This window comes from Phoenix dactylifera, unplaced genomic scaffold (genome assembly GCF_009389715.1).
Source record: "Phoenix dactylifera cultivar Barhee BC4 unplaced genomic scaffold, palm_55x_up_171113_PBpolish2nd_filt_p 001232F, whole genome shotgun sequence".
In the NCBI taxonomy this organism is placed as follows: Eukaryota; Viridiplantae; Streptophyta; class Magnoliopsida; order Arecales; family Arecaceae; genus Phoenix; species Phoenix dactylifera.
In genome coordinates, this window is record NW_024068567.1 from 69311 (window position 1) to 79340 (window position 10030).

At 36.5% G+C, this 10030-nt stretch overlaps 1 protein-coding gene across 1 annotated transcript; it reads right to left on the minus strand.

The window, feature by feature from the left end:
- Nucleotides 1-115: 115 nt before the first annotated feature.
- LOC103718704 (magnesium dechelatase SGRL, chloroplastic) lies at nt 116-3592 on the minus strand. Its single transcript, XM_008807633.4, has 5 exons — nt 3178-3592; nt 1811-1990; nt 994-1161; nt 611-757; nt 116-501 (listed from the first exon to the last, which is right to left on the minus strand). Exons 1-5 carry the CDS (start codon nt 3463-3465, stop codon nt 475-477), a joined length of 810 nt encoding a protein of 269 aa, XP_008805855.1. The 5' UTR covers nt 3466-3592; the 3' UTR covers nt 116-474.
- Nucleotides 3593-10030: the final 6438 nt, after the last annotated feature.

The window sequence follows — 10030 nt, forward strand, 5'->3', positions numbered from 1 at the left end:
TATGAAGGCAGCTGTCTTAAGTCCCCCGCCTGTAAGAATTATACATAATGAAACAAGTTGGACAGACACTAGTCATCTATTTGTTATCACACTGGAATCTGCACAAATTTGAAAGTGTGATCGATGATCGCAACGGGTAACAAAATTCGTCAAGAAATGGAATCAATCAGACATTTGTTTCAATGCAAAATATGTTCAGAAAAACAATGTCATGTGTTTCCTAAGTCATGAATACAGAAATGCACTGCATCCATAGGCATGAATTCATGAAATAATTCAGCTGCTTGTCCGCCTTAAAAGGGAATGAATGAAAAGAAAGAATAGACTATGGCAGTACTCATATCATCTCTGATGATTGCATTGTAGGACAGTTGCTGTGGATTCTAAACTCAGAGAAGGAAAGCAACAAGAGCATGTAAGACTTGTTCAGGGTTAGCCCACTTCTTGGTTTTTGCTGCAACCGCAGTTTGGGAGTCAGACCGATCGAATGTTATATGTTCTCTGGCGATCGAACGATATTAAACTTAGTAATCAAGGAAGTACATAATGTATTACAGATTGCAGCTCTTGATATTATATGGTGTGTAATGTGGACATATTTTCCCCTCACCTGTGTAGCATTCTTAAGAGGACCCCAGCATTCCACACGATTGTACCTTGTTGATTTGGAATGGAAGTACACCCAGACTTTAGCCTCCATCAACTCTGGGTGCTTGCTGAAGAGTACTGAATCTCCATGTACAACAGCTTTCAGAACCTAGAAACAATTCACCAATTAGCCCAATCATATTGACATCTTGATCTATATCATTGCAGTCTTGGTTAAAAGCTTAAGTTCTGAAGCAAACTTCTTAATGATCATAAACATTGTTGCTTCATCCAGGAACGATGACTATAAAGATTATGCGATGGTGCTGATGACAGAGTGAACTGCTCAAACTTATGTAGAGGAAAGGATGGGTAGCATCTATATTTATTAAAACATGGACTCACCAGTGGTAGCTCCTTAGAGAAGATATGGTACCTGAACCCAGCGGCAAGTTCTTGCAATAGATTGGCTCCACTTACATAGCAATGGACATGCAAAGACATTTCTTCTTTCACTTTCTTCCACTCAGCCACCACGTCGTCTCTTTGCAATGTGGTTTGCCAGCCCCTCAACTGTCATCACATGATTCAAGTTTACATTGCTTGATTGTAGGCTAATCAGCTAAGTGTATCAATTCATGGCGCAATAGGTTCATGTCCAGATCAAACAAAATGCATAGGTGAAATAAATGTTTGTATGAATGTTTCTATACATTCGTGAATGTATTGAAGTAGTCTCTGTAGTATAGTGATGCCATATATAGCAGTATGGCTGATGACCAAACAATTTGGTCAAATAGAGTTTTATTGTTTAAAAAAAAAAAACACAGAAAAATTGAGTAATCAAACAAGAAAGATGAGGGGAAGACATTATCTTCTTTTTCTTAGTAGGAAAGTTCTGAATTGACCTCATTATATTTGAACCAACACCTACAAGGAATCCAATGTAAAGTATGCTTATCATGTTATCTATGTTTTAATCGAATCGTTGGACACAAAAGTCGACAAAGGCATTCTATATTTTGAGACCATTTTATTAGCTATTTGTGCCAAAAATCATTCAAAACTGAAATACCTACATCTGGACTTTCTCAGGATGCGTCAAGTCACAAAATTGTATCATACATCAAGTAAATGGTTGTTGAGTTTGTAGCAAAGTTAGTGACCAAAAAACAAAATGTTTGCAAATGCCTTTATAGCAGGCCTCATCAACAGTTCATACCTTGTCATTGCTGATGCAGTTGGAGACAGCTAGGGTCAAATTGGCAGTGAAGTCACAGTGTGTGAGAGTGTAAGCTCTGGTGGTGATACACAGAGGCTGCGTGCGCATTTCCTCTCCCATGAAGACCACTTTCAGCTTTGAAGCTTCAAATCTTGTTGGAGGACCCAAAATCCTAGCAGCCTGATCAAGAAAGACGCACATAATACCATAATAATACTTCCCTTTCCTCAAAAATATACCATCATGTATCCCAGATAAAAACCCCAATCTTCAGGAAAGAAAAAAGGTACAAGAGGCTATTCTACTTGAAGATTATATCAATTTTTAAGGAGATTTTGTCTTTTCAGCTCTGTAATCCACGAGTTTTATCAGAAGAAAGATCACAGCAGCGATGAAAAGTAAGGAATTCATTTAGACTGTGAGCCATATACCATCTAAATTGGCTTGAAACTGGCAAATCACATTGTGTCTCAAGGGGGAGTAAGTGACCTCTCAAGAGAAGCACTTTATGGAAACTTATTCTACCAACTTGAAACATAAAATTTTAGGTAGATCTGCCACAACAAAGCCAACTAACAATATTAGGTAGATCTGTTATTGGTGCTGCACATGAGAGTGCAAGACACCAAATTAAAGCAGTTAGTCTTCTCATGACTATGGGATGAAACCAGAGTTTTTTTTTTCCTGCCACTGTCACAGATCAACAGACGAGTCCTCTGGCACCAATGCCATGGCTGGTTAACTAAGGCTACAAGCGTCTCTGATGAATGGAATGCTAAGCAGTAAAGCAAAATTTCATGTTCATAACCACCGTCTAAGTGCGGAATGCTTGCTATTACATTGATTTGAAAGTCTTCTATGATTGCTATTACATCAAAAGCAGATAAACATCCATCATTCTTGACATCCTAGACATCAAGTTGGTGCGACATTTAATCTGTGATATTTCAGAAGCATTTTCCATTGATTTTTTTTTTTTTTTTTTGAATATAGACCATCAGTGATTTCACTAATCAATGAAACGATTCACCAAGATTCTTAACCACATTGGCACAATGTATTTCTATCATATAACAGAGGTTCACAGCTCTTACAAGATTGATGCCTGAATCCAGTGTTATGACTTGAAAATTTCAAGCCCAAAATTGAAGTCCTGACAGTAATGTTGTCAGCAAACACTTCTTAAAGTAAGTTAAAAAGTTTATCCATGGACTATAAGCCATCTCTGTTTTCTTTTCTAACCCATCTCTCATACTGTAGCCCAAGTTAGCTACCTAAACACATAAGCATTGGCCTCCTGTGAAACAAACACCCCAAAAATCATAATTGCAAGGTAGAATGGAGAGGAGAAAGAGGAGTTTGAGTACCAGAGAACCATAGGAGTCTCTCGTGTCACAGCTCCAGACCATGAGAGGCTTGCCCGGAACTATAGCGGAAGTGGGTCTCCTACCAACCGAGTAGGGGGTATTGGAAGCGAAGGAGATGTTGTTGGTGAAGGTATTCACAGGAGAGGAGCGGGCCATGGAGACATACAAGGAGGAGGAGCGCTTAACATGGCTCTCTTCGATCATCTTTTGTGGCCTTCTCCAGTCCCCATGGCCAACTTTGGTTTTGCTGTAGACGTGGTGCTTCGGCGTGGACTGAAGATATGGCATGGATTTGGATGCTTGTGAGGATGACCCCGTTCTTCTCGCATCTCGCTTTTGTGGCTTGGAATTTCTGACGTTTGTTCAAGGCTCTGGTGTTCGCCGCAATGACGTTGATCTTATGGTTCTGGCAATTATTTTTGTCCCGTCAAGAGCCGCAAGTTCTTGCTTGTTAAAGAGAGGATGATGACTACCTGTTGCCACGTGGTATGATAGTATTGGTCTATCCCAAAATTAGTTGGATAATGTGAGAAAAAAAGTTAGATAAATGTTAACAAGGACCAAGCCTGTGTGTATTTAGTCCTGCAACAGCTATGAACGAGCACATCTGAAGTAACCAATGAACTTAAATAAGATTTTTCGGATAGTCTTTTTGAATAAAATTCTAAATTGTAACAAATGATAATCATAGTGCTTGTGATTAGATTTGAATTGATTTGGACTCCTAACCTGATAAGAATGTCCGGACTTAAATAGAAAAAATATGTGAGAATCCATACGAATGTATATTTTAGTCCCGCATTGGCAATGCACTGAGTAGATATTAGGTACTTATACGAAGCTAAAAAATTTTTTGGTGCTTTAACATTTTTTTGTAACTAGATAATTTACACACTTAAATGCCACTTTTGTTTTTTTTGGATCGAAAGTTGAAAGAATGGGGCAGCATTGCCGAATCTTTTCAACTTCGACAATTGCTGTATAATCCATATTTTGAAATGATGATGATGCATATGATAACCATCAAATACTCTTATCACCTCTTCCTAGCAACTTGACTCACATGTATCCTTAAACCATCTTACTGTCCTAAAAGTATTTGATCATAATTAAACCTTTATAAAGATTTTCCCTTCAATGCTGTGCCATACACTTCTTCAATGACGGGCCAACCGCTGCAACTCTTACTCTAATTTTGGGGCTCACAAACTGATCATCCCAAATAATACTACTGATGAGGCCAGACTTCGAAAATTTTACGCATCAAAGTTTTAAAATCAGAGTAGGATAGCGGGCAGCAGATGAAAACACCGCATTATCAAGATTGATTTATAGTTCACTCTGCACCTCTAATATTAAAAAAGAAAAATAAAGTTGATGTGCCTGAGTTGTTTCCTCAAACATGCAAACAAGATCCACATTGCATGAGATAACCACTTTAAGATGAAGTACTTCAGAGAGAAACAAAGTGCAGCAGCAGATGACGTTGCACGTAATGTAGAATTCGTAGATATATCAGATTCCGAGTTGTGTGCTGAATTCTATTACTTGTAACTATAGACAACCTATATCTCATATAGATATGAATATGGTGCGTCAAAGCATTATCTTCCAGTGATTACTATTTTTCGCAGCTTGAAACATTTTATAGATTGGTTTTTACTATCGGCATATTTAGATAGGCCTCTCCAGAACTCTTATATATTCTTATTTTTTTTCTTTCTTATAAACTGGCCATCACGAATGATCCTGATGATGCCAGACTTTGAAAATTTTCCGCATCAAAGTTTTAAAATCAGAGTTGGATAGCAAGCAGCAGATGAGGACACCGAATTATCAAGATTTGTACCAAAAAAAAATTTATCAAGATTGATTTATAGTTCACTCCGCACCTCTGTTATTAACAAAGAAAATAAAGTTGATGTGCTTGCGTTGTTGCCTCAAACATGCAAACAGGATCCACATTGCATGGGATAGCCACTTTTAGATGAAGTAGTTCAGGCCCTTCACTTGAGGTGACAGTAGCTTAGAAAGCCGGAATGCCAACCTAAGTAACTTCAGACTCTTGATTTGTTTAAGCGAGAGAAAAAAATAAAACCAGTACAGGTAGCCAGACCAACTCAATTTAGATGGTGGCTACATAATCTAGTGCTGTATGCGTTACTATTTTTTAAAAAAAAAGGCAAAACTAAAACAAAGTCACACCCTCAAAAAAAGGCTGAGCAGCATCTGCCCATTTACCTACTTCATTAATGAGTCCCATACAAAGGACCTGCCTAGCTAGTAAATTGGCAACTCCAAGCTCGAGTGCATCAAATAATCATCATTCTCCATTAATACACATTACGGCAAAAGAGGTGCAGATGTTTCTTGGACTCTCACAAAATGGCTTTCCTGGGTTTTGAATTGACTATCCTATATGTGCGCATACCTAAACAAGTTGACATGACACAACCCAACACCCCGCCAATCCCCCAACCAATAAAAAGGAACAAAATAAATAAATAACATGAGGAGGATACATCTTGTTTGTTCTACAGGTTGGGTATGGATCATTAAAAAAAAGATTCATTCTTTAGATTTAAAAGAAAAAAGTGTTTCTAATTGAAAAAAGGCAAACCCTAAAACCTATACCTCTCAATCCTGCCCCACTACCTTCTGATAATGCACTGTCATTGCCCAAATTAAAGCTCGTCATTCTATGATTGTTGGTGTGAGGACCCGTGCGGGCATGTGTTTAGTCCCACATCGGTTATTCGCTGGGTAGATTTTGGGTACTTATACAGGATCAAGGAGCCCAAATAATACCTTCCGGCTAGCCATTTTGGGTGAAGTCCTGGGTTGTTAAAAATGGTATCAGAGCAGACTCGGCCCATAATATATGTGGATTAGGAGACACTGCAGCACAGATCCATTGGGGCTAACCATGAGCCGATTGTGGTATTTGTGATTATATTTGAATGGATTTAAATCCTTAGCCTGACGAGAACGTCAGGGCTTGAACGGAGGGAGTATGTGAGGACCCGTGCGGGCGTATGTTTAGTCCCATATCGGTTATTCGCTGGGTAGATCTTGGGTATTTATACAGGATCAAAAAACTCAAATAATACCTTCCGGCTAGCCATTTTAAGTGAGATCCTGGATTGTTACAGTTGGCCCTCCTCTCTTCTCCTCTCATTAAAAAACATCTTTCTCTATTATGAAGCAGTTGTTTGTAGTCAAACTATAGGAATTAAACAATTGGAGAAATTAAACGAAAGATAACCTAATGTTAAACAATAATTTATACTCCACTGCTCTTTTGTAGTTAGGTAAGGATCAAAAACTAGAACACACACTACTAATCTTTTGTCAATTAGGGTGGAATAAAAAACTATAACACTTATCGAATATCCATAAATAAGAAATTTTCTACATGTTATACCCAAAAGCCAAAAGGTCTACAAGACCCTAAGTACAAGTGAACCAAGCACAACAAATATCTTAAAGTGCTTGCAAAAATGCACATGCATAGAAGAACATATTCACTTCTTGGATACTCAAAAATGAGAGCTTTTCAACACATGAAATCTTTCTTGCCTCCAAATTTAAGAGGTCAATTGAAGAAATTTTTGGAAAGAATTTCTTCAATTGAGAGCTTTTCAACATATGAAATTTTTTTGCCACTCTCCTCTCTTTAAATTCATACTTTTAACTTCTTTTATCTTATTTATCTTCTTTCCTCATTTTATTATCTTTCAGTATTTTGAGGATTTCTCAAGGTAGCCTTCAAAATAGCAACAATAAGAGAAGCCATCTCCTATCTAACTTAAATTGTCAAAGTTTCATTTGGACTCATATATATAAATCTATTATATTTTCAAACTTATAATATCACTAAATTTCTTAATTACCCAAACCTCTTCCTTGATCCTGTAGAAACCCTACAATCTTTTAAAATTAATAAGAAATTTAAGAAGCCCTAGAACTCTCTAGTCCTTCCCTAATATGTATCTAAACCTCAAAATTCTATGCATGGATATAAACTCCATGCACTATGCCATTTTTTTCTATTCATTATGCACTCTGGAACCATCATAGGCTTTACTATCAACCAATACAAATCATATGTTCATTATCCTTAGCCAGGGTTATCAATGACCTTAGCAACTTGATCTTGGCTCGAGCCTAGCTGGAAATAAGAACTAATCAATCTCGATTCTGATGTAATTGAGTCAAGTTTGAAATTGAGCTAGGCTTGAAATTAATTTCAACCCAAACTTGAAACAACTCAGCTTGATCACACTCAACTTGACAAGGATTGGCTTAATAAGGCTTAAAATTATTAATTATATCGTGATAAATATTTGTTACCTTATAATGAAGGAGTAGATCTAATTCAACAGCTGACTTTTGGTTCATTTGGCATATAACTAACCAGTCAATCAAGCTTGAACAAAATTTGGAGTGGTTGAGCTTAATTAAAGACTGAATTAAACTTAAATAGTCAATTAAAGCTAGATATGTGATGGAATTGAAGTGAACTCACAAATGCTATCAGGCCACTATAAATAGGCTCAAGTTCAACTGAATTTGTAATCAGACTAAAACTAGGGTTAATCAAATAACAAAGGAGCCATGCTTGATCTCAATTACAGCTTGAAATTAATTTCAACCCAAACTTGAAACAACTCAGCTTGATCACGCTCAACTTGACAAGGATTGGCTTAATAAGGCTTAAAATTATTAATTATATTGTAATAAATATTTGTTACCTTATAATGAAGGAGTAGATCTAATTCAACAGCTGACTTTTGGTTCATTTGTCATATAACCAACTAGTCAATCAAGCTTGAACAAAATTTGGAGTTGTTGAGCTTGATTAAAGACTGAATTAAACTTAAATAGTCAATTAAAGCTAGATATGTGATGGAATTGAAGTGAACTCACAAATGCTATCAGGCCACTAGAAATAGGCTTAAGTTCAACTAAATTTGTAATCAAACTAAAACTAGGGTTAATCAAATAACAAAGGAGCCAGCTTGATCTCAATTACAGCTTGAAATTAATTTCAACCCAAACTTGAAACAACTCAGCTTGATCACACTCAACTTGACAAGGATTGGCTTAATAAGGCTTAAAATTATTAATTATATTGTGATAAATATTTGTTACCTTATAATGAAGGAGTAGATCAAATTCAATAGCTGACTTTTGGTTCATTTGGCATATAACTAACCAGTCAATCAAGCTTGAACAAAATTTGGAGTTGTTGAGCTTGATTAAAGACTGAATTAAACTTAAATAGTCAATTAAAGCTAGATATGTGATGGAATTGAAGTGAACTCACAAATGCTATCAGGCCACTATAAATAGGCTCAAGTTCAACTGAATATGTAATCAGACTAAAACTAGGGTTAATCAAATAACAAAGGAGCCACGCTTGATCTCAATTACAGCTTGAAATTAATTTCAACCCAAACTTGAAACAACTCAGCTTGATCACGCTCAACTTGACAAGGATTGGCTTAATAAGGCATAAAATTATTAATTATATTGTGATAAATATTTGTTACCTTATAATGAAGGAGTAGATCTAATAATAAATATTTGTTACCTTATAATGAAGGAGTAGATCTAATTCAACAACTGACTTTTGGTTCATTTGTCATATAACCAACCAGTCAATCAAGCTTGAACAAAATTTGGAGTGGTTGAGCTTGATTAAAGATTGAATTAGTTCGAAGGGAAACCCTTAGACATTTATTGAGCCGTCTCTAACCTCTTTTGTTTGTCTCATCTCGAATCTATTTTTATTCCTCATTCTGATTCAATTGTTGAGACAATTGAAAATAGATTAAACTTTAATAGTCAATTAAAGCTAGATATGTGATGGAATTGAAGTGAACTCACAAATGCTATCAGGCCACTAGAAATAGGCTTAAGTTCAACTGAATTTGTAATCAAACTAAAACTAGGGTTAATCAAATAACAAAGGAGCCATGCTTGATCTCAATTACAGCTTGAAATTAATTTCAACCCAAACTTGAAACAACTCAGCTTGATCACACTCAACTTGACAAGGATAGGCTTAATAAGGCTTAAAATTATTAATTATATTGTAATAAATATTTGTTACCTTATAATGAAGGAGTAGATCTAATTCAACAGCTGACTTTTGGTTCATTTGGCATATAACCAACCAGTCAATCAAGCTTGAACAAAATTTGGAGTTGTTGAGCTTGATTAAAGACTAAATTAAACTTAAATAGTCCGATTGAATTGAACTCACAAATGCTATCAGGCCACGAGAAATAGGCTCAAGTTCAACTGATTTGTATTCAGACTAAAACTAGGGTTAATCAAATAACAAAGGAGCCACGCTTGATCTCGATTTTAGCTAAAAATTAATTTCAAGCCAAACTTGGCCAGACCACTCCCAACCTTTTGATCGGATTGTATTACCTCTTGCCTTCTTAGCAAGTGGCAAGGATTTGATTCCTTGAGGTGTCATTGTCTTGTTTTGGCCTCCACTAGCTCTGTGTCCTTGATTTGATTCCTTGGGTTCAGTCTGTCTTCATCCTGGGCTTCGGACTAGGTAAGAAGGGATGGTGTAAGGTAGCAAGCGGACTTAGAAGCTCCTCCTTGGGAGGTGGGGGGTTCTTAGAGAACTTGGGTAGCCAGAAGCTTGATAAAGCTCGACTCAATTACACATTTATCCTTAGCTACCAATCCTAGAAATTTTAGATGACTATGCTTATGCTTTTTCTTCCATAGTTTGCAACCCCACCATAATATACCCAAAAGTGGGATGGCAAACTTGTAGAGCCTTTAAAATCCTAAAGATTTGGTGAGACTTGAAAAGGTTGGATTA

Coding starts and splice junctions, on each gene's coding strand:
- LOC103718704 (XM_008807633.4), bottom strand. CDS start 3,465: ATGCCATATCTTCAGTCCACGCCGAAGCACCACGTCTACAGCAAAACC. Junction 1,162..1,810: donor ACTGCATCAGCAATGACAAG/GTATGAACTGTT, acceptor ATGTGATGACAG/TTGAGGGGCTGGCAAACCAC. Junction 758..993: donor TCTCTAAGGAGCTACCACTG/GTGAGTCCATGT, acceptor AATTGTTTCTAG/GTTCTGAAAGCTGTTGTACA.